The sequence below is a fragment of the Falco naumanni genome, chromosome 8 (assembly GCF_017639655.2).
Source record: "Falco naumanni isolate bFalNau1 chromosome 8, bFalNau1.pat, whole genome shotgun sequence".
In the NCBI taxonomy this organism is placed as follows: Eukaryota; Metazoa; Chordata; class Aves; order Falconiformes; family Falconidae; genus Falco; species Falco naumanni.
Window position 1 is genome coordinate 61065005 of NC_054061.1, and position 25083 is coordinate 61090087.

At 41.9% G+C, this 25083-nt stretch overlaps 1 protein-coding gene across 10 annotated transcripts in view; it reads left to right on the plus strand.

Annotated features, from left to right (window-relative positions):
- The window catches only part of MFSD6 (major facilitator superfamily domain containing 6), a 48966-nt gene extending 24007 nt beyond the window's left edge, over positions 1-24959 (plus strand). For 8 of the 10 annotated variants that reach the window (XM_040603052.1, XM_040603053.1, XM_040603051.1 and 5 more), the window contains 6 exons: positions 4498-6088; positions 11337-11434; positions 17112-17273; positions 17849-17947; positions 20072-20352; positions 22762-24959. In XM_040603052.1, coding sequence (XP_040458986.1) covers positions 4551-6088; positions 11337-11434; positions 17112-17273; positions 17849-17947; positions 20072-20352; positions 22762-22944 — 2361 coding nt within the window. In that variant the 5' untranslated portion in view covers positions 4498-4550 and the 3' untranslated portion in view covers positions 22945-24959. Of the gene's footprint in view, positions 1-4497; positions 6089-11336; positions 11435-17111; positions 17274-17848; positions 17948-20071; positions 20353-22492; positions 22545-22761 lie in introns of all 10 variants that reach the window. The other 2 variants (XM_040603055.1, XM_040603057.1) reach the window with 2 other exon arrangements.
- Positions 24960-25083: the final 124 nt, after the last annotated feature.

The following is a 25083-nucleotide window of genomic DNA, read 5'->3' on the forward strand; positions in this document are numbered from 1 at the left end:
AAAAAAATAATCACAGAACCATAGCACAGTTTGGGTTGCAAGGCACCTTAGAGATCAGCTAGTTCCACCTGCCTGCCCTGGGCAGGGCCCCTTTCCACCAGAGCAGGTTGCTTCCAGCCCCGTCCCACCTTGAACCCTTCCAGGGACGAGGCAGCCAGGGCTGCTCTGGGCAACCAGTTCCAGTGCCTCACTGTCCTCACAGAAAATAATTTCTTCCTCATATCTAATCTACGTCTACCCTCTTTCAGTTTATTAAGTATTGAAAGGCTGCAATAAGGTCTTTCTGGAGTCTTCTCTTCTCCAGGCTGTTCAGCCTGATCTGTGCAAAGCTTGAAGGAAGGATAGTCCTGTGGTTAACAAGTACGTTCTTTGTGTCTGAAAGGAAGCGCATGCACTTGTGCAGAAGCGGGCTGGGAGCACGAGTGATGTTGCAGAACGATCTGCAGCCTGCGAGCGCCGGCCAGCCACAGGCTTCCTGCGCCGCTGTGAGCCGGGGGCTCTGCGCCTGGGACAGGGCGCTGGGCTGGCGGGGATGCCAGCGCTTCAGATTTTAATGGTCTTTTTCCGTTGTAGCTGTGTCAGGGGTAATGGGGCGGTGAGGGAACAAAGGCTGGGTTCCCTGTTCTAAGTTCTGTAGCGGTTTGGAAACATAAACGTGTGGGAAGGCAGAAGCTTGTTTCTCGGCCGGAGGACCAAGGTGCTTTCTTGTGACGTACATGGGCTGCGCGCTCCGCTCGCTGTGCCTCTTCCCTTGCGGGGCTTTCTCAGGGGCTCTGCGGAAGCATCTTCCAGTTTGCTTGTTAGGGCCTTGTCATATGTCTGTGTTATTTACCGAAGTCTGGGGAAGAAACCTTCAAAACAGTTGGTCCTGCTTTTCAGAGGGGTTACCACTCTGCAGCACCGCTGACCTCGCTTGTCCTGGCTGAACTGATGACATTCAGCAGACCTCTACCAAGACCTCGTGCTCTGCTCTGTGTCAAATGAGTTAGCTTTTCTATTCAAGCTGAAATCATAGAACCATAGCGTGGTTTGGGTTGGAAAGGACCTTAAAGCTCATCTGGTTCCAACTCCTCCTTGCCATGGGCAGGGAAATCCGTTCTGTTTACTCTCTGAACCTTTCTTCCTTGCTGCTATTCTCTGTTGTTAATTTTAAACTTGCCAGTAGCTCTGTCTTCTATCCTCCTACTGTCTTGGGGATGAACAAAAGTGTTTTTCCAAAGTGAAGATGTAGTATTTGAAGGCTGTGGTTAAAATAACCAGTAGATAATTAGTCCCTTCTCACTTAAAAGTATGTTGGTTTTCCATCTGTTTGATTTGCTGTGCATTCAATCCCTGACTGGCATGGGGGTTTTTTGTCAATAAGAGGAAAGCCCTGTAGATTAAGTAGTTTTTTGTAGATTTTTCAGAAACAATGCCACTTAGTTTTTTTCATTTTCAGTCATTTATTTTTAGAATTTTAAAAATCTCTAAATAAAATCACTTTCAAAATCCTGATGCTAAACAAACTACTGATCAAAACATTAAAGAATGCCATATGGCTCCTACCATTCTTGATGCCGTTATATTTCTCAAGGGTATATTCTGCGTTATTAATGAAATTCAGTGAAGCACTCTCAGGATGGGAAAATGTTTACTGAAATTATTGTGAAATACACTTTTCATAGCGTTCTAATCCAAGATACTCTAGTAAAAAATACCAGGAGTGGGTCATTTGGATTAATCCTTGCACACAGTGGGTTAGAAAGAAGATGGATGCTGAGGCAGATACTTGTTACGGAGGGAGGAAGAAGATGCAGCAACTGAAGTGTTGAAAGATTAGCAGTGTAACGATTTTTAATATACCCACTATTCATACAACATACAAAACTGAAGTCCCTTTCCATAGAAAGTCCTGTTCCGTAGTTTCCCACAGAAAAGAGAAACTGAATTTAAAAAGATCCAACAGTAATTGCTGCAAAAGCCTTTGGTATAATTTGTATGAAATCACATGGTTCAGAGTCTATATATAGGGGTAGAGGGTATGGTCGTGTTGTTTAAATCAGGGTAATTTCAGTTCATCCTTGCAAAGGAGTTGTCCTAATGTCCACAGGGTTAAAATCTGAGTTCTGCTTTGTCACATCATGGGGTCAGGGGAGGAAATTTATTCTTCAGAACTAAATGCTGTGAAGCTCTGATACAGCAAGTAAGCAAGTTGCTGTAAATAGGTGAGCATGTACCAGTTTTGGTAGGACATGGCAACAACACTGAAACCTCAGTTACATCCCCTGGCCATAAGCGGGGCCCTGCACAAGCTCTGGAGTCTTTGTTGTCAAAGAAGGCGAGGCTTAACGAAAGCAAAAGCATAGATGGTGACTGATCTGATTTACTTATTAGAAGAACTTGTTTTACGGCTATAGAAGCCAAAAATGAGCAACTGTATGAGCAAAAACCCCACAGCCCTTCTAACTCAGGTGGAAGTGGCTGGCTGAACAGAAAATTGCAGGAGCAAACTCGGCAGCTGTTGGGTTTTGGTTCACGTGGCTTTTGATGCTAGCAGGTAAGAGCAAGCAAATGTGTTTTCACATTTGACTGTTCTCACAGCTTCATTAGGACTTTTTATAATCTTTTGACACTTTAAATACTTTTTTTCTCTTTTTTTAAAGACTGGATTGTGTTGAAGAAACTGGAGAAAAAAGAAGTCTGTGTGTATGTGCTGGCATCATTTTGATTAACTTCTGACCTTGAATACATGAATATTTAAGGTTCCAAGATTTTTATGCAACAACTTCTCCCTAAGCGAAACCAGAGATCCTCATAGATAGTATCCCATAGAAATGACATTTAAAATCGAAAAGCACACACAGACCTCATGAATGTTTGGGGTTTTAATGACAGTATTTTTAGATGTGTCTATTGCTGAACTGTGTAAGGTTTAGATTATTTTAATGGACTGGTTTTTAGAAGTATCCATGGCTTGCTCTGTCAGCCGTTACTTGTATGTTGGATCAGTAAGAAACAATTAATTTAACATACTTGTGAATGTTAGAGTCTCTTTTCTGTTATTTGCCTTGCATCAGTTTGCAAATCCATCGTCAGTATTTAAATAAATTCTGAATTATAATTAATTAATTTAAAGGCACTGGATAGATCAACGCATGACTGATTTTAAGGGGACAGTGTTGTGCATTCAGTTGAGTTTTGAAGGACTGTGATTTCACTGGAGCTCTTCTAGGGGGAATAAAGTGTAGACCTGCAAAAAAATACTTAAAATTCTTAGAAGAGATATTCCTGATGATACATTGAGTGCTCTTGGAGAAATTTCAGGTTCTTCTGGAATAAAATGGTCTTTGCAAACATTGGTCCTTAAAAAGGTTCCTGTGCGATAGTAACACTAATCCGAACAGCAAAGGGATGACAAAACCAAAAGATACTAAATGTTCAACTTTCTCATAATGAACGTGAGCTAATATTCCTAGGTTAAATCTACAGGTATTAATATAGTAAAAATAGTTGCCCAATATAATGATTTGGGCTGACAACTTGCTGGCAGAGCTTTTTTCCATCCCTTGAAATGAAAGCTACTGTTAGCAAGCCTAGCTTATTAGAATGGTTTTGTTGTTTTCAAACATGAAAGCTGGTTGGCCAAATCGAAGTCCAAGTAGCAGTGAGTTTATTTTTAAGTGTTGCTTGTCAGTTTTGCAGTCTTTTTACTTCTAGAAAAGCCAAGTGTGGGCAGCTGCAGTACAGTTATCTCCCAATCCACCTTTCTTCAGTCTCAGAATTTGACTTCAGGAGATCATTTTAGGGCCTGTACCTGTTTCTTGTCCCTGTGTTTCTTTGCTCCCAGGTCTGTGATGCCTTTGAGGTTGTTGTCCTAATTTCGAGGGTCCCTTGTTTGAATCTTAAAGCCCCATCCTCATTCCCACCTCCCTTTCCATCCAGCTTAGAAGGTCATGTCTCCCACCAGTTTCTGCTGTGGTTGTGGAGTGCTTAGAAAAATGCGTTTCGAGAGGAGGTTGATGAACCTTTTGAAGGCCATCAGGAGGCTTCGGATAGTAATTTGTTTTGATAATTAAAAAAACCCGGATATATATGTGGCTGCATTATTTAATTATGAAACCATGGCTATCCTTTGGTATCGTAGGGAATACTGGAAATAAAGCAGTTAGCCTTGGGGGAGAAAAGACAACTTGAAAGAAGAGTTTTGCAAATGCTAGTACTTAATTGCCTTAGTAACTTTGAATATATAAATTATTCTCTATCCTAAACATGAGAGATGTTTTATTGCACAGTATTAAAGCTGCTGTTGGGAGAACTTCACAGAATTGGTCATAAAACACATTTTTATTGATGCTGCCATGTACCACTAGTCTAGACAAACGGCCTTCCCCGCCCTGCTACTGCATTTATTGCTCAGGCATGTCACTTACGAAAAAGCCGTCTTTGTCCTTGATAACTGGCATTGCAGGTCTGTTCCCATGTGGTGCCTTAACCGTGTTACGTTTTATTTGTTTGCAGGGTAGCCCTACTTCCTTGAGAGTGCACCAGATACTGGATGCTTGTGGTAAACCATGGCAGCTGATGATAAGGTTGCCATTTTAACCGATGATGAAGAAGAACAGAAGAGAAAGTACGTTCTTGCTGATCCTTTCAATGGCATTTCCAAGGATCAAGACTTGCCACCCCATAATGAATCCCCTTCAACGGAGACGACCACTGTCCCAGATGAAGAGCTGGACTGGTTAGAAAAGCACTGCGTCAAAATAAACAATGATCTTCTGATCTCAAAGGTTTTTTATTTTTTCTTCTACTCTGCGTATGGCTCGCTTTACCCCTTGCTGCCTGTGTATTACAAGCAGCTGGGTATGTCACCCAGTCAGAGTGGACTTCTGGTGGGCATCAGGTACTTCATTGAGTTTTGCAGTGCTCCCTTCTGGGGAGTGGTGGCAGACCGCTTCAAGAAAGGGAAGATTGTCCTCCTGTTTTCACTTTTATGCTGGGTTTTATTTAACCTGGGGATCGGATTTGTTAGACCAGCCACCTTAAGATGCGTACCAAAGGGCCTTCCCCCAGCACATCCCACCAATGCAAGCAGCCTTTTAACAACAGTTACGCAAAACGCCTCGATGTCTTCTCCGCTAACCGCAGTGAGCACTGCGTCCCCGAAACTTCGTGGGAAGAGGGGCCTGCTCACTTCCAGTCCAGTCACTTTGGAAGCGACGGGGACAGCTAATCCTGATATAACAGTCCTGTTACCTACGCAGAGCAATGACGTAGGGTTTGTTTTGGAAAACAGCACCCATTTTATTTTGAAAAACACCACCACTAGCCCAGTCTCACCAGGGAACGTGACTCCGAGTACCACCCCAGCTGCCATCACCACAAAGCCAATGCCTTCTGACCAAGCTGTGCTCGTTTATGATCAACAAGAAGTAGAAGCCATCTTTCTACTCATTCTGCTGGTCGTCATAATAGGAGAATTTTTCAGTGCTTCTTCTGTTACTATTGTGGACACCGTCACCCTGCAGTACCTTGGCAAGCACCGGGACCGGTATGGATTGCAGCGTATGTGGGGGTCTCTGGGCTGGGGGCTGGCCATGCTCTCCGTGGGAATTGGCATTGACTATACCCATACAGAAGTTGGCATTGAAGGTCAAGGATGTAAAGCTCCCGAGTACAAGAACTACAGGATAGTCTTCATTGTTTTTGGTGTTCTGATGACAATGGCGTTAATTGTGGCCACGCAGTTTCGATTTCATTATGCGCACTTCAAGCAAGACGAAAATAAGAGAAAAGAAGTAGAAATCTCACAGGTGGACAGAAGCGCCTCCAATGAATCCTCTGATAACACTCCTACCAGCATGAGCCAGTCTTTCAGTTTTTGGGACCTAATAAAACTGCTGTGTAGCATCCAGTACGGCTCGGTGCTCTTTGTGGCGTGGTTCATGGGCTTTGGATATGGCTTTGTGTTCACCTTTCTTTACTGGCACTTGGAAGACCTGAATGGCACCACCACTCTCTTTGGAGTTTGTTCTGTGCTCAGCCACGTGTCAGAGCTGACTGCCTACTTCTTCAGCCACAAACTGATTGAACTGGTTGGCCATATCAGGTAAGGTGTTAGCAATCAGCAGAGTGCTACACAAAAGGTGTTGAATTTCAGGCTTGGCCTTGTGTTTTTACAAAGCGAAATTCAAGCTAATCCCTTTCGTTTTAAAAGTCCAAGTCCTGCTCGGTTATGTAGCTTGCCTGATGGAGGTTTTTTTTATTACGATTTTAGGAGTTGAAAGTGCTCTGAAATGCTTCCTTTGTATTTGAGTTGCATGTTAGTGCGTGCATTATGCCTGGCACTGTGACCTTTTGCAGACAGTTCCAGAAGACATCCTAGTTCACTGACGCAGAGCTCTGTTGGAGATCTTTACAAATCGCCACCCAGTCAAGGATTGTTTCAACATAAAATTCCATTAATTTTACTTTTTTTTTTTCCCCTGTGAGTAGCAGTGTGCTGGAAACCTCCTGCTTTAACCCGCTTCTCCTTGTGGGGCAGTTTTTTGCCCCCACAGTAGCCTGGAAGGGTGTCATTGCATGCGGAGAGGGGTGGAGGGTGAGATGAAGCAGTGAGGTGAGCACCTCCTGTGCACATGCCCTTGTCATCAGGCTCTGGGTGTTGGCAGAATGGGGTTGCAGCCCTGTAGTGTCGCTTACCGGTTCAGTTCCTTGCTCTCTTCCTTCCGTTGCGACTGCCTGTGTTAGGTACTGAAGTGAGATGGCTGTGCAGGGCATCTGCCGTAGTTTTTGCCTTGGGTAAGTGAAAGTGACAACATCCAGCATGTCAGTGAACATTGTTTTCCACGAAATTCATAATTGACTTAATTTCCATATATTCCAGATCCCTTCACTACTCTTTAAAAATAGCTCAGGGAGGAAAGGTAGGGGGAAATCTGAGTTAATGAAGTCATAAAGGTGGGATTATTTTTTTTTCTATTTACTCAGGTACTCTGTGCAACAACTCTGTGTGCTGTTACCATTAAGTCCTTTCCAAATGCCATGTTTATAGTTGTAGTGTCATTGAGATGTGTTTTTTAAGCTGTCTGCACTCTTCTTTTCATGTATTCTCTTCTGTAGTTCTGTTCTCTGTTTTATTTGTTTTGGTTTTATTTGGATTAATTTTTTGATTCATTTGACCTCTAACAAAAATGTTTGAGGTGCTTCGTGTGGTAATTTGAGGCATTACTTAAAAGATGTGGGTTTTCTTTCTTTGGCCTGAGGAAGGTCTCTTTGCTTTGAATCAGATTTTTAATCTCTGAATTTGACAATAATTAGATTGAGAAAATATGACACCTCGCATGTGAAGATCGGAGGAAGGATATGATGACGGAGGAGTGTGAGAAGAGATCACAATCTTGGTAGCTAAAGATAGCTTGGGTATACTTTTTTGTACCATAACAATATACATTGAAATTCAGGCTGAGATTTCAAGTAGAGAAAGAAAAAAACCCAAAAGAATGGTACGTTTGTGAGTAAGGTGAAATAGAAGAGCACTGGCCAGTAAAAAGAAAGATGATGTACAGGATTAACTCTTTATCTTTTTTTTTTTTTTTTTTTTTTTTCTTCTTCTTTGCACTGAAGCCTATGAAGCCAAGACTGGATAAGGATTAAGTTGTTTAAACACTAGCTCCTGTTTGTGATGAAACAACATTCTTTATACCTATACCTGGGAAATGCACATTAGTCATATGTTAATATTATCTAATGCTGAGTTGTATTTAGTCATCACAGTTTGAGATGGCTCCGTCTGGTTGCCTTTCTTCTTGGAGTTTTTGAACTTTTTATAATGCATGGTTTGTGCAAGAGGAGGCAAACTTTTTTTTTTTTAAGAGGAATGTGTAGGAGTTCATAGCTCATATTCTTTAATAGTTCTGTATGTGTCTGCTGCCTTATATTCCAAATACTCATTCTCCCATTGATAAGAACCAGAAGCCTCCAACTATATATTCTTCTTGGAACCATCTGAGCCAGAAGCATTTGGCATCAGTGGTTTATATATAGATAGATATATATTTTTTTTTAATAGCTCGAAATTCCTTTCTTCTGGGTTGTTGGACTCTTAGATGTAGACAGTCTTTCTGCAGTATTTATTTGAATGTTATCATTCAATCTTTCCTTCCTGTCCTAATTCTTTGAAGACAGTAATGAGTACCAGAGTTGCATGCACTGTCACAGCAGGAGAAAATGCTATTGACTGTCCTTTGTAGAACTACAAGAAAATAGGCTTTACACCCTTGTTCGATAGAAGTTCAGTTTAACTCTTCTAGTCTTGTAAAGCTTTCTGGTTTTACCCCCATATAGGACTCTTAACAACATTCTGAAACCTATTCTGTTTTCACGGTTTTGGTAGTTTGGGCTGGGGTTTTTTTGAGTAATACTCAAATTATTGTCCAAGCATTTTAAGCATGATCATACCTAACGTGCTGATTAAAATGTGTGATTTCTGACTTCATTAGCTATAGTGTTCATACAGACAGGCGCTGCACGTGTGCGTGTGTTATCCATGCTGCTAGCGTTTCTAACGCTGTATATTACCAGGTCACCGGATTAATCTGGTGCAATGGCAGCAATCTGTTCCGCTAGAAAGCTGCTCTGTGATTGTACAGCTTTGGGAGGGGAGGGAGTACCGCAGATGTTAGAGGGGTATTTTTTGCCTTGCCTCCTCCAGCCGCCTCCTGAGAGATGACAGAGCAGATTTTCATTTAAAAGTGAAATAAAGAGGTAAAAAAAAAAGTCATCGGAAAGCGTGGTGAAGGCCACAAGTTCTTTGAGAGGTCACTGCAACGGAGAAGCGTGCAACACTGGCCATCAAATGTTTAGACACCATTGTTGAATGGTATCCCGTGTAGAAGCGCTCATAACTGCCCGCGAGTTTAGGAAGATGATGTTACTCTCTGAAAATAACCTCCCACTTGAGGTTAAGCTTGAGTGTGTTGTCTGACCACAATTCCAGCATGTGAGTTTTTATAGGAAGCAGAGACTGGTAGTCACAGCTGTAAACAGCTTAGTCTCCTTAAAGTAAATATATATTCAGTACTTTAAATGTTCAACCTGTAAATTGAATATGGTGTCTCTGTGCATACTGCATATAGGAACATCTGTTTACATTTTCCATTTAGGTCTGATAAAGAGCCTAAGTGATTATTATAAATACTTTTTTGAGAATATTCTCTAAATACACAAGAGTTCTTGTGTGATGTAACCCTCTAAAACCATAATTTCAGAAATCTTCACAAACTGTAATTTACCTAAAACTCTGTACGTATTCTAAGAAATTTAAAGGTAGAACCTGACTAAGTTGCTGCTCTTAAACTCTGAATCCAAAACTTTGTGCAAGTGTAACACAGTGGAAAAGCACAGGTAGCTGAGTCTGTTAGTGATGATGGAAAAACTACGAAGCAGGAGGACACCCCTTCCCATCTCTGGTCTGGCCATCACAGGGAACAGCTGGGGTGGGATGGAAATTGTGGCTGCACAGGCTGAGTTTTTGCTAGACAGAAGTGAAATTAAGCTGGCAAGCACTGGTCCTGAGCAGAGCTGGGCACATCTGCGCTGCTGATGGGGAAAACCAAGTATCTAGTGAGGTGATTGCTTTGTATCCCCAGGAGCGTGTGTCACCCTGAGCCTTACTGGTAGGGGAATGAAGAAAGGATGCTGCAGACCTTTGCAGCCTTTTGTGGCAAATGTGTATTTTCATATCACATTTCTGAAAATCACATTTCTGAAGTGTTTTAGGGCACAAGAATTACATTAAGTTGTGCCTGTGAAAGGAATGAAGTTACTTGTTTGGAACAGAAGGCATTAATTAAAGGGAGAGATGAAATTTATGAGCCATGGCGCAAAGAACAAGTTTGTTCTCTTTATTTTATAATAATGAACATGTCATGGCTTCCCATGTTTTCTTCAATGGGCTTGTGTTGCCTAAGGCAGCTTAAACCAGCTACTTGTGGACCTCACATGTATCTGGAAGCAGTGCAGCTTGGTCTGATGTGTGACTGGGGGGGCAGGGGGGACTTGCTGCAAGCTTACCCGACTTGTTCAAAGTGAAATATATTGTCTTCTGTAAATACATGTTGTTGTGAAATGCACAGACCTGTCTTTATATTTTTGAGTCTTTTTTAATACCACTGACATGATGAAAATTATGGTTCTGGCTTTTTAGCTGTCAACACGTATATTTGGAGACCTTGCGTGTTAACAAGATGCCTCATTTTTATGATTGCATCTCACTTTAGATTTTTCCAGAATGGCTATGTACCATTTATTAAATCTTGGGCTGCTTTTGTATTTATTCAACTAACTAAAAAAGCAGCACAAAGAATAACGAGCCATTTCACAGTGTTTATGCTTACACCTTAATTATCAATGGAATTTATTTCATTTGTGCTAAACCAGGGGTCAACCGAGAAGCCATGTTTGGACAAGAAATTATCCTTGCCCCTAAAAAAATCTTTAAATTTGCAATAGTCTATCTTCTCAAGCTAAAACCATGTTTTGAATTAAGTCTTTGTTTCCTAAGATCCATCTAAAAATAAGAGAAAGATAGCTGGATGAATAAGCATCCCAGAGGTAAGCTCAGCTGAACTGAAAACTGGAAGGGAAAAGTCATCAGGGTAAACATGCAATGGGAAATGCACTGCACAATTAGTCTTTGTGCTTCATTGTTTAAAAACTGTTAAAAGAGCTTTTTTTCCCCCTTCGTTCTGAGATGCAGCATCTGTTGCTTTTCAACAGGATGGTTAAGTTTTTATCCTGAGGCATATTTTTATAAACCGTATTGCTTCTGTGGGATGTGTTTTTACAGTAGTCCTGAGCAGTTTGCAGATACTGGGACTATAAACGTATATTAATTGGAGTAAAATTGATTTGTCTAATACAATCCCGCAGCAGGCTTACATTAAAATGGCAGAATGAATCTCTGAATGGCCAGAAAAGAAGATTGTTTGGAAGGGGTGTTGGATGTGCTTAGAAATGCTCTCTCTGATGTACAGTCCTGTGTGGAGTGTGGCATGGAACTGCAGAGCTTGCCTAAAAGCTCAGTGAATCTGCTGTCTGTTTGAAATTTTTTTCCGTAAGGATTTTGAAGACTGTCCTAACTTCAGCCTCAATTTGAATATGTGTTTAGAGTGGCCAAGAGGAGAGTTTATGCTTGGGTGTAGGCCTTAAAGAATGTGTTTTGTGTTGAGCAGATGCTTTAGACTGGCAAACTGTACACGTGCAAATGATTCCTGAAGCAGTACAGCTATATTAAAACATACCAAAAAAAGGAGAGTGCAAACTACTCTGACTTCTCTTTTCCTTGCTTCCTCTAGAGTGCTTTATATCGGTCTTGCCTGCAATACAGCTCGGTACATTTATATCTCGTATCTGGAAAACGCCTGGACTGTTCTTCCGATGGAAGTACTTCAAGGTAAGACAGCGCAGTAACGCCTTTCAGTGTAGGTTCGGGTGCTCACATTTGTCTTGTTTTCAAGTGAACGATGATTAAATAAAAATCTGGTATTTCTCTATTTTTTGTTGACCGCAAATATCCCCAGTTAATAAAGCATAACTCTTGATCTTGGGAAATATTTGATGTTAAAAGGGTGGGTTTGCATTTGGTTGTGCACAGTTCTGTGTTTACTCAAACAGAACTGTGTGAGACCAACACACCCTTTAACTAAACAAAGAAACAGAAGCATGAGCTGGGTACACACCTGCTGCAAATCCTGTTTGGTGGTAAACCTGAACTTCATTGAATGCAAAAGGTTGTAGTTCTTGAAAGGATGCCATAAAAAAAAAAAAAAAAAAAAAAAAAACAACAAAACCAAAAAAAACCAACAACAACAAAAAACCCCAAACCAAAACCCCAACAACAACAACAACAAAACCCTACCAAAACCCATAGTCTGGGTCATTCTGTTGCTGTTAAAGTATTTTGTAGTTTCACAGTGGTATTCTTCAATCAATACTTTTAGACTACAGAACTATTTTTTCTTAACAGCTAGAGAAGAATTTCTTTCAGTGGCTTTGCACTAATAAAGATCCTTTAATTTAATTAGAAGGACAGAGGTGGTCTGGAAAAGTAATTTGAGCCCTGTTTTGAGTCCTGTTGTCGAAGTCCGTAAGACCTTCATTGCAATGTTAAATTATTCTAATTTAAATTTTACATTTTTCTTATGTCTTTGTAGTGGGTACCACTTCTCAAAACTCGAAAAATCTCAACTGTTTTACTTTGTTTCTTCAGTATTTGAAGAATACTGAAGTATTTGGGTTTTTAAGCTTGCAAGAGAAAGGTTAATTTAAATGTAAAAAATGTTTTCCTGCCTTTAAAAATAGTTGTGCCATCTTAGTTAAAGCCAGTATTTTGGATTTATACAATACTATGTAGAAAACTTTCCAAAGATTGTACTTACAAATTTTATTCTTCCATGTGCAGCATAATTTGAATTTGCATTAACTTTTTCTACTATACTTACAGAAATCTTTGTAAGGTAGATTTTAACTTGAGTTACAAAATGCCATTGGAGATCACTGTGTTGATCTCCACATACGTGTAGAAAGGGATCTGTTTGTGTCCTGGCCCCTTGCCTGCCTGCTGACAAAAGAAGTTTATTGTATTAAAGCTGCCACAACAGCATGCTTCTGAATTTGTTATTAAAAAAACCCCGAACCACAACTATTGAACGGATACTTCATCATTCATACCAAGTGTTAAAACATGAAAATGTTACAAAGAACCTGGAGAACGTGTAAGTGTCCTGCCTGCTTAAATGTCGGGGGGGGGGGGGGGACGACAAACGATGAATACAGAGCTTTGGGTGTTGCCTTGTAGGTAATCCTGTTTTAAAGATACCCCGGTTCAAAATGCCGGGGAAAGCCCCAAACGTGTGTCTCAGTAATACAGCCATGAGTTTGTGCCTGGAAGCGTGCTGTAGTCACGGCTGAGAAAGAAGGTTCTTTTACTTTGAATCTTGGTTTTTATTCTGCTGAAATTTCGGTATGAATTGCATAGTACGTAGGTTTGCCTTTACAGCAGGACTGCGAGGGAGCTGTTGTGCTGGGGGTTTTTCTGTGGTACAATCTTGCGTATTTGAGATTTAAAGAAGAAACTAAGGACCGTCAAACTAATACTTCCCCTTAAATTTATCTACCAGACTTTATCTATATCTAGCCACTGCTGAATCATGTACACCTCGGTTAATCATGCTGTTTGCAGTTATTATAGTCAGCAAACGAGAAGGTTAAAACCAAACCAAATACAACTCCCCCACCCCCCTGCCCTCTTTGTGTCCTACATGCACTTTTCGGCCTGCATGGAACGTCGTTGATGAGTGCCTGTGAAGTCCAGAGGTACACGGTACGTGTGGCTAATTACTGCCATGACACTTGTTACATCCCAGCAATCTCATTCAGCGTGCCTGAATGCGAGATCAAGTTTATCTTTTTAGAAGTATTTACTCTCCTCCCTTTTATTCTTTTCCCCTCCTTGCTCTTACCAGTTTTAATCTCTTCTGGATTCATTACTTCTTTTGCAGCGGTTATCAAATCCTGTTTCTTTGGGCTCTGCTTTCTTTCCTATATATCTGCCCAACCTGTTGGTAGGGGTAAGAGGTGACACCTTAATGAAATCTGGTGAGGTGGAAGCCCTTATTTTTGTTCAGTGAGTTCCTTGACAGAGGGAGGTAAAGAGTTGTAGCAGCTTTGCATATGTAAGGATTAGAAGTATTTGAAAACAACCAAAAAAAAAAAAAAAAGATTAGATTGTGCAGAACATCTGGGTACAGTGTGGGTCACGCAACTGCATCAGGTTGATAGGTCTTTTAAATCCCTTGGTGAAGTCCTGCTTATAATTGTACATTACTCTTTTCCCAGGAAGCTGTCAAATTCTATTTAAATTCCAGTTCCATCAGCTGAAGGAGTTTTAAGGTTAACAACAATTTCAGCTGACTTTTGTAAAAAATTTATTTTTCTTTTTAGTGTGTTTCCGCAGTAGAATAAGGATGATGCCCATGTGTTGTGCTGAAGGGCATGGGGAAATTTCTGGAAGGTGACTCTGCAAACTGCATCTATTAATTGTAATAAGAACCATGCTGAGTTTCAGTTGCTGCCTGTAACTGGGATGGGGAGGACTCTTCAAGTGCATTGCAGTCTCAAAGGAGTAAATGAGGAGATTTAAACTCGCCTCTTAATTGAGAGTTTTGAATCCATATGCTGTCTTGACTGGCACATGCAATGTATGAAAATACGAGTTTAGGCTGAATCTTTAATAACTGAAAATTTCAAGGCGTTCTCATAGGCAAACACATCTCCTGTGTGTGTACATGCCGTCAGCCCACGAACACGCAGGCAGTCTTGTTGATTTTGCACTTAGCAGATGAAGTTTTGGTAGGTAGGTTAGCTGCAACTTACCGTACCGATGCGCTGATCTACATGCTCCGGTAGCAGCTGTGTTAGCTAGTAACAGCTAACAGCTCTGGAAACACCAGTTTGCGTAAATTTTCCAAATGACAAAACAATACTGATCACCTTTATTATATATTATATAATATATTATATAAAATCGGCTATTTTTACTGGGCGGTTGTCCAGTAAGCTCCAAAACAAGTACTGCCCTAAGAAGTGACTCCTGCCAATGCTTCAGCAGCGCAGTTATGCCTAGAGAGCAAAAAGCTTGGGTGTCTAACAGGCAGTGATTAGGATATATCTCTCCTGAAACAAATTTGGCTCCCCAGATCTTCAGCTCTTGGTGTATATGTAAATTAACCTAAGTTTGCTAAACATTATTATTCTAAGCATAACACTAGGGTTGTTAACGGTTGTGGGAACTCCAGTCCAGATGGTGAAATGGTGGTTAGTGGTTTTAGCAAATAATGTCACAATATCTATATATTGTGAACAACTTGTGGTTAGCAGTAATCCAGACCAGACAACATATAAATGTTATAAAAACTGTTCCAAATAGTCACTGTTGTATAAATAATAAATCACATATAGTAATGTACACATACTAAAAAATAATAAAATAAAAAATCTGCTGCCTTTAATGGCAAGTGAAATAAGCTGGTTTAAAGGTATGGATTTGTTTGCAGAGGAGCTGGGAACGCTGTGTCCTTGCTGGATTGCTTAGTAAAGGTGAAAACATCCAAGAACCTGTTTGTTAAGTTATGGCCTTTTGTTTTTGAACAAATACAGTGGTATTGTGCTTCACGGTTCAAATAATTTATGATGTGTTTTTGATTTGCCTGGCTTTAAAACTTGACTTAATATTTAATAGCTTATAAACCAGAATGTTTTACATTAATTGATATCCTTTGTAAAACAAAAACACATCATCTATATCAGATTAGCTTTGGTATGCTATTGGGACAGTTCTTGGTTGCTATTTTCAATGCATACATGGGTATGCATTAAAGAAAACGTAGTCATTCAGCGAGTTTTAAAATTCTGAGCATTTTGTATGAAAAATATGTGAGTTTTAAAGCCTCAAACTGTAAATGGTAAGGGAAACTATGCCCATCCTAATGTAAACTTCCTATTTTTCAACAAGGTGACATACTAGTACCAAAACCAGCTATGTAGATATAGTGTATATATATGTTTATATATAATATGTGTGTGTGTATATGTATGTTTATATATAATGTATAAAGTTGGCCTTTAAACACGAGGCTTGAGAAATTTTTATTTAGATTTGGACTGAAATTGAACTGTACAGCCTGGTGGACATCTAACATGTCTGTACCTGAGCTGTATCAATTTCATACAGTGCTATTTATCATTTTACACTTCAGCAAAACCCACGTTATTCTGTGAGTATTTACAAAATCATGCATTTTCTTGCTTGCATGAGTCTTCAGCCTAAATGCCTCAGCAAGTACCGAGTGTCCAACTGTTCCTTAATAAGTCAAGCACAGAGGACAGAAACATGTTGACTGAATCATCAGCTGTGCCAACGTTTTTTAAAAACCGAGGCAGTAGAGCTTAGACACTGGTGAGCTGAGATGACTATTTTTAATACCACTCAAATAAGAAAAATACATTCCCACTCAATCCGAGGGTGGCAAAATAGTTTAGGCTTATTTAATGTGCGCTGAGCTACAAAAACTGTTTTGTTTTTCCAGCTTCTCCACAACCTTGCCTTTTCCTGTCCGGTTCTTCCCCACTTCACAAAAAAACCCCACCGGGCAGGTGCTCGGAGGGCTCCTCCTGCAGCTGGTTCTGCGTGCGGGTGGTCACCCGCTGCCTCTCCCCCTAGCCACCCTTCTTGGGCGGCAGGAAAAACCACTCGTGACCCTGAATCGACAAGGCACATGCCAGGAAGAGACGTCCTAAGGCTCCGCAGGGGAGCTGGGGCTGCGGTGGATAGGTGGCCGTGACAGCAGCGAGGGCCTCGGCCACGCGTGGTCCCCAGGGCGGGTGGGATGCGCGGGATGCAGGCATGGCAGGAGGGAGGGCACGCTGCCTCTGCCTCCTACGGTGGGCGTGAAAACTGGCAGCTCTGACCTGCCCTGAGGAGCTGACGTGCTCTTCCCACCATTCAGCCTAAATGCGGTGTGTTGGTGTGGAGTTCAGGAGGAGTTTGCTTGGGGGCGGGTTTGGGGTGGAGGGAGAAGGGCCGGGGGGGATTCACTCTTGGCTCTGAAATAGCGTGGGTATCTCTGATACCCTTTGCAGTTATGACCTTGGCACCGCCGTCGTGGCAGCACGGGGACTGCCGGGAGGCATCGATGCTTGAACTGGCTCCAGCTTACGGCGTCAGGACTGCATTTTGAAGGGCCCCGGGTGCTCTTGAAGGGATGAGGAACCTGGGAGAGAGACTTCTAAGGCACTTTATTCAGGCTTCCTGGGGACTGCGTCTCGAGAGAAGGGAGGTCACCTTACAGGGAGAAAGAGCCATTGACGGACGCTGCGGAGGAAGGAGTCGTCATGTCTCCCTGTGGCTGGGTTGCCAGTTATCCCATTACCAAAAGCTGGTTTGTACCTCACAGAGGTTTGTCAGCGAAGGGATTTTGCTGTTTTTCTCCAGCTGACGAGCGCGGTTGCTCTGATGTTGCCTTTGTGAGCTCTGTGGACCCTGTACTCCTCACGATGTCTCCTCTCTCTAGGTGTCACGCATGCGGCTATATGGGCGGCTTGTATTTCGTACCTGAGTGCAGCAGTGCCTCCGGAGCTGAGAACGTCAGCCCAGGGAATCCTGCAGGGTCTCCACTTGGGTCTGGGCAGAGGATGCGGGGCGATGGTTGGAGGGGTTTTGGTCAATTACTTCGGTAAGCAAAAATGGTATTGAAGATTTTTGTTGCATTTATCGAAGTTCTGGTTTTATTGAACTACCAGCTTTGAACTTGTTTATGCTTAAGGTATTGTTACGTTCTAAAGAGTAATGCACTTTGTATAAGTCATGGAATTGTAGAACTGCTGAGGCTGGGAGGGAGCATGGGAGATCTCCGGTCCGGGCTGCTGATCACAGCAAGATCAGCACTGAAGTCAGAGCAGGTTGCTTATGGCTTTGTCCTGTCAGCATCACAGATTGATTAAATATGTTGTGCCTAGATATTTTTAGTATTGTGTGAGCAAATCTTCAACCTGATCTGTAAGTAAGATGAATGAATCCATTATGAGAGAATAGGTTGATACTATGCAGCCTTTTGATGAACAAACGATAATCTAATTACTTGGTTAAAAATCCTTTGCAAAGCCTATTGAAGAACCGTTGGGGGAGGAAAATGTAATGAAACAAGCCTAATAAGCTTCTGCATGGGACAATCATACCCAAGGAGTGCATAATGCTGACTCATTAAGTAAGTAGATTCTCAATTAAAAAATTTAAAAAATCTCATTACAGGTCCTGCTGCCACATTCAGAGGAATAGGAATGGCTTGTTTAGTGATTCTTCTTCTATTTGCACTGATCCAGTGGCTGTTAGTTCCTGGTGAAGAAGAAGGTAAATACTCATGTCACTGAGACACTACAAAACTCGAGCTAGTGAAAAAAGATATCTCTGAAGCTGCTTCCTGCAGCTTTAATATGGTGTGTTTGGTGTCTTTACTCAGATTTTGACAAAGCAAAACACTTGTTTTCAAGTGGGAAGTTTTTTTCTGAGCGATGATAGATACTGGAGTGGCATGCTGCTGCTGTGAGGAGGGCAGCGTCGAGTTGTTGGACGTTGATTAGAGGAAATCGTGACATACTTTACTACCTGTATGTCCTCTCAGTTCTGGGAATCCTTTACATATCTTAACAGCTTCAGTGAGTCATTTCAGTTGCATCAGTTCTTTAAGGTCACCTTGACCCACTGGGTGCTCTCATATTCTGCCAGGAATTGTGGAGTTGGCTTCAGAGGGCACACACTTTTACAGCTGCCTCGGTTCTGTTCTGGCACCTGAGAAATCTCCCCCCAGGTGGAACTTGAACTTCTTCATCTCCCCCATTATTAATGTAAAGGCTAACCAGAAATGAAATAGTGCAAAACCTTAGCATGAACCTAGTTCTGACAAAGACAATAAAACTGTGGCAAATTCTGAAGTCAGGAATTTTTGAGCTGCTTTTTACCCAACTGTTACTTTCCAATGTGAGCTTGGAGTATGAAATGAGGGTTAGTTTTCTTTACCTGGAATATTCAATGAAATGTCCTTGACTAGTTATCAAGTTTCCTGTACTGAAGCGTTCAAATATTTATTTTGCTAGAATTTTCCTCACCTCTGTTCAAATGCTAATGGCAAAACGTGGAAAGTTGAAGAGGATATTTGCTGCTTAAGTTTGTCATCAACTTTCGGTTAATTACACGTGAACCTACAAAATAATAGTTTGTTGTTAGCGGCCTTAATCTATTTGGTTTGTTTCAGTCTTTGTTTTTCATTTAATACACGTTGCCCATCCTAACAGTGTGTATCTTGATTTTAAGCATGGCAGTAATTAGGTTGTTTTCAGCCCGGCCGGTTGGATGAGTAAAAACTAAGCATGTGGTCAAGTGTGCACAGGATTAATCTCTTCGTTTCTTTACTGCTAGGGAACACCCAGCCATAGCTTAAAATAACCAGTGCTAAGAGTCTGGAAACAAAATATGATTTTAGGATTTTGAAAAAAAGATCTTTTTTTCTAATTGGTAAAATACTTCTACTCAGAAAAAAATACGTTCTCAGAATTTACAGGATGTCTTAGGTGCAGGCTCATAGAGAACGTACAGCCATTACTGAAATTATCCAGTAGTTTCTAACAATCTGTTTAATTACTTTTTATATATAAATACTCTGGCTCTTGAAGATTGTGAGAGGCACATTGTGTTGGGTCATGACAGCCATTTTATGGATGATATTTCAGGACAGCTGTGAAGACTATTTCAGATAATCAGAAGGCCTTAGATGGAAAGGTCCTCTGGGAGGATTTCTACCTGAAAATCTGCGACAGATATTTTGTCTCCTCCAGCGTGTCACTGACCTTTTTCTTTTCTCACTAACTGCATAACTCCGTAGTAACTATGGAGGGATGGTTTGTTTCTTAAGTAAAAAAAGTGAAGATGTAGAACAGCTTTTTGAAGTTAGATCAGTAGGTTTAGAAATGTTAAGGTCAGAAAAACAGCTGTCCTGATGATGTGGGCCATGGGACTTCACCGAATGGTTCCTGTTTTGTTTAGTTACGAGTGTGAGGGAGTTGTAAGATGCAGGCTTTGTACAGAGAAGTTTGCTACAAGTCTAAAAGGCTTCCAGTTTGCACAGAACGTGAAAAGTACTTCTTCCGTGTAACATGAAAATGCGAATTTGTAAGAGCTAGCTGGGAACAAATGGATGGTTTCATACTCATTAGCTGCTCCTGTTTATGCAGCCATCTAAAATGCCTCACTGCAGCTGCAGAACAGCCTTGCTTCTAAGGCAGCATCCATGTCGCCTTTCCCTAGCTGGGTTGCAGCGTGTCTTGCTCCTGGCTGTTGGTGCCACTGTTCTGCTCTCAGTACACTGGTAACCATATGACAAAAGCAAGAAACACTTGGTGTTCATTGTCCGCCTCACTTATTTTATTTTTTTTTTAAGCTCATTGGCTTTATCAGTGATTACTTTGTTTTAAACTTCAGAAAAGACAATGCTGGCGGAAAGGATCCCAGTGCCTTCCAGTCCCGTTCCCATAGCAACTATTGACCTGGTACAACAGCAATCAGAAGATATCATGCCTCGGACTGAGCCCAGACTCCCTCTAAAGAAAACTAAACACCAAGAAGAGCAAGAGGATGTGAACAAGCCTGCCTGGGGCATCAGCTCGTCTCCTTGGGTCACCTTAGCTTACGCTGTCTACCAGATAAAAGAGATGGTTAAACTATCCAAAACCAATCCAGCTCCCGAGAATCAGCCTTTGCAGGTAATCTTCTAATGTACAGGAAGTTCTTATTATATTTGTTAGATGTTTTAAAACCTTTATAGCTGTTTAAATCTGTTAGTACCTGGCAGGTATTCTCTGTCAGCTTGTAATAAATTTGGAGTTGTGACACAATAGTTGAAAATACTGCATGAATTAGAGTTGTCTTCTATGTGTAGTACAGCAGGAATAACTATTTTTGCAAGTATTACCTCCCTGAAGATGGGAGGAGCGGGAGAGGTATAGAAGGAGACTGTTTTACAGGCTTGGATACCTCTGAATTTCTTTAAGTTTACACTTGTTTTCATGTTAGTTGGAACACGCAGGTTATGCATTTTGCAAAATTTACAAGGTGATAATTGAACATGAAGATGCACAACTGCTTAACAGAGTGTAAAATGACACTTACTTAGTTTTGCTTCCTTGGGTGATGCTGTCAAGTGTCTGCATGGTTGCAGAAATAGGTGTTCCAGACAACTGTTAAAATTAAGTCAATCTTTTTTTTTTTTTTTTTAAGCTGGAGTTACACCAGATTGGAACCATTCTGTGATTTAAAATATCTGATTGCTGGTGCTTACTTTACACCATTTCCCCTCTGTCCAGCCTCCTCCCAAAATACCTTCTAATAGCTTCATCGGTGGTTGGGTGGGCTTGGATCTAGGAACTATCGTCTCGTGACGTGCCTTTCAGAACGGAGCTGAAGCGCAGTGCTTAAGCAAAGCAGGGAAATGCTGTGAATGCAGGTGTTAGAACAGCGTATTTAGTGCTGACACCACTGTGTTTACCTGCCTGGGAGGAGTGGGTGAGGTTCCTTCTTATTCACCCAGCAGGAGTAAACACAAAAATGCTTTTTCCACAGCCGCTGTCTTTAGAAATGGGTGACTTGGGATATGAGTGTGAATCAGCAGAGCAGCGTAGGAATTTCACCTGGACAGCGATCTCCTGCCTTTCTTACTTGTCTTTATTCTTGAAAATATATGACAGGCATATCGTCTTTAGGTTGGTTGGGTTTTGTTTGCTTTTGAACTTCCCCGAGTCAAAGAACATGTCTTTTATAGTGACACTGAGGATATCACAGGGTCTCTGACATCAAAGTAATTTGTCCAGACAAACCGCTCTGTTTCCCGTTGGCAGATGTCCTCAGGGCTGTGTAAACTTAGTGTAAGCTGCCCCGGTAAATCGGAGAAAAGCAGCCGCATGCAATGAACATGGCAAGAAAAGTGTTCTGCACTTGTGGGGTGTCTGAGGGGGGGGGTTGTCTGACACTGCTGGACACCACCCAGCCGCTTCACTGAGAACTGTGAAGAGGCCAGAAAGGCTTTTGTGCCTGTTCTCTGTGGCACGTGATCTCTTCATCATTCTTTCCTTCCTAAGACTAAAAGTAAAACTAAGGTGCTGATTTGAAAGTAGTTCTTGTTGATGTGCCAAAATTTGATGTGCCCCATTGCAGTATTTTCTTCATCATCTGTATTCTCCAAAAGCTCTTATTCCTGTTTCAGTGCCCTGAAAGGACAAAGCTGCTCCAACACATCTCAGGTTTTGTGCTCAGTCATTTATTTTATGTTGGTGATGCTAAAACACTGAAATTGGAAAAAGGCTGCCCAGCTCTCTTATTAAATTTGTTAAATAGCCTCCTGAAAAGGAAAATTGATCATTGGGAAGGAGGGTCAATGCACAGAAAATGAAATTAGTGACAAAAATTACACCTTCTTCTTTCATTAAGAATTAGCTACTGCTTGCTTGTACTCCTTCAAGCAAAGGGACCTACTTGCCGTAGTCCCTGTTCTTCAGTGCGAACCAGCTAGTCATGGATGGTGTGCCACCTCCTGACCTGAAATGTGCCGGTGTGAAGGCTGGCTGGCTGAACCAGGGGGAGTGTAACGGTGTTTACGTGTGCTCCTGTGATCCTTAGTGTGAGCAGACTGGTGGACTCACCCATCAGTACTGCCAAAGTTCTGTCATTCAGAAAGCCTGAGCAGTGTTTTGGGGGGACGGGGGCGGGGGGGGACGAACTATGGAAGAAAGCTGTATTTAAGGAGCATGATAAAAATGTTATAGAGTTGTTTGGTCAAAAGACTGATCTTGTCTGAACACTTTGAAGTCTAGTTAATCGTGTTGTTTTTTTCCCTTGAAACACAAAAAGTTTGTTTTTTGCATGCTTCTTGGGAAAGTGCAGTTAGGAAAAGAGATGGAAGGTAAGCTACTGTCTGCTTGCTATTAGTGTCATCTGGATTTACATGTACTACTTTTGCTTTGCTTCTTTAAGTTTGATTTGTTATGTTGCGGGCATTCAAAGTAAGTGCATTGTGGATTTCCAGAAGTGCCTGAATGCATCTGGGGGTGTACCACTGGGGATAGTGTCGTGAGTGTTTGTACTTACTTTTTGCATGCAATCCTTTCCCCTCTTTTTAGAAAATCAATGAGAATTGCAGTGCTTCATCAGCCAGCTCAGCAAGACAACCCCAAAATCCGACAGATTCTGGGCAGTCCAGAAATTGTTCAGCACCAACACCTACAGCAACATCAGATTCCCAAGTAGCTGGTGGCCGCGTTGTGTCAGATCATGATGCTCAGCCTGCTGCTGCAGGGCCCTGAGATGCGCTCATCTTATCAAATCCAGTGCATGGAATTCTGCTTCTCACCTGGGAAACGCTGGAGTAGGAGCTCAAAAGTAGGACTTCCTTCATCTTAACGATCATAATGTGATGCAGTGCAAGCTTTTAACTATATAAAGAGTATTCATATGACTACACAGAGCCACATGAGCAGGGAAGCCAAAAGTTCGGGATTCTTGAGGGAATTGACGTGGCCGGATCTAGTGGTAGGAAGAATTCTTGGCTGCTTTGCTAAAGCTGAGTCAAGTGCTATGAGATTCCTCTGCAATCTGTAGAAGGGAGTTCACTCCTCGCTTGTTGAGGCACAGAGTGTCTGGCTTCATTGGGTAATTTTCTTTGAATTTGTTCCCAAGACAAAAAGAAAAGACTTTTTAGGAGAGAAACCTGAGTTTCCCTGCATAGTCTGTTAGAAAATATCAGACCCAATAAACATAGGAACAGCATGAAAACTGTAAAGATTTCTCAGAGAGTAGCTTTAGGAAGCATATCTTCATATTACGGCGATGGAGTAAGTGAACTGCACACGTATTCAAAGAATATGTTTTTGAAGCTAACGTTATCTTGTTTGAGATAAAGGTCTACTTCTGCCAAGCAAAGATTTTTGAATTGGCGTTTTAGTGAAATGGAAAAGTGGGAGGAAGGCTTCTGAAGAAGTTAACCTCTGCGCTTGCAGCCCTCCAGTTGGGCGTAGGTTGTGTGCGTTCGGGTAATTTAGGTTTGATGCTGTACTGAGATGAGAATCTTTGGTCAGGGTTGCACAGCCTGAGACTGATCAAGGGTTTCGGTGGACACGCTTTTTTTTTTTGTTGTTATTATTTCGTCATCTATACAATGGTTTATTTAATGCAGTGTAATTACTGTGGTTATTTATTAAGAAAACAGTAAGCTTTAAGTGCCTAGGGAAGGTGGGGGTACGGAGGAATTGCCTAAAAATCTTAGTGATTAGGTTTATGGGGGCAAAGTCGTCGATGCAGAAATCAAGCAGAGTGAGAGTTTCTCAGGAGGAAGCAAACATAACTAAATTGCAGCACGTTTAGGAAATTACTTTGCCCAATGCCAAGACACTGGAAGACCCTGTGTTACGTTTTGTTACGCTTTTCAATATTAACTGCAGCCAGCTCGCGTGCTGGTGCACAGTGACGATTGCTGCTGGAGGGAAATCCTGGGGCTCAGGGAGGACTCGGGGGGGTTCAGTCAGGACAGCGTTTTGGCCCGTTTGCTTACATGAACAGCTTGTTCCTGGGAGATCCGGAGCACTCAGCTTCTACGGGACCGAGTATTGCTTGGCCCTCCTCAAAGGCAGAGGTGTGCGATGCGTCGGGCCTTCCGCGGGGAAGGCGCGCGGTGGGACGGTACAGCGACCCAGGGGCAAGCCCCAGAGGAGCACGGGCTTAGGGGAGAGGGGGTGGCAGCAGCTGAGGAGGACAGGGGGCGCGCAGGTTAACCCGCTTTGGCATCCAGCTAGCTTGACTGAAGGGGTGGCTGTGCTTTAGCTGTGCTTTTAGAGCAACCCATGTTCCGGTGGTGCCTGGGACCAACACCATAGACAATAACGAGAAACATCGATGACTAGCCACTAGTTACTTTTTTTGCACTTGAACTTAAATGTACTGTACTCACGTAAATCCTCATGACTCGTCTAAGTGTCCTTTAAAATCAGAGATGTATTTATTGTATGTTTGTATAACTTGGGGGAGAACCGAAGGCTGAACAGGTGACGGGAAGGAAGGAGGCTAAAAACCATCTCGAGGCAAACCACCCATCTGTGGAGCTCACACCGGACGGCGTTACCTCGGCTGCTGCTGCATAGCGCCTGGATTGTGAGGTGAAGAGCTTGTACACTGTGTTTACACTTCAGAATTGTGTGTTTGAGATGCCTGCTCTTTTTGGAAATGTATAGTCATTCTGTGTTGCGAATTGGACATGTACACCTGGGTTTTGATATTTGTGAAACTGTAAAAACTGTGGTAAGAAATATAAAATATCCGTAATGTATTTAATAGTATCGATCTGAGCTCTTATTACATTTGCTGGTATTACAGTGCCAGCAGTGAACATAATCACCTGAACTGAAAATAATTCCGCGATGATGACCTTTTGCTAGGTTCACTGGAGGGTG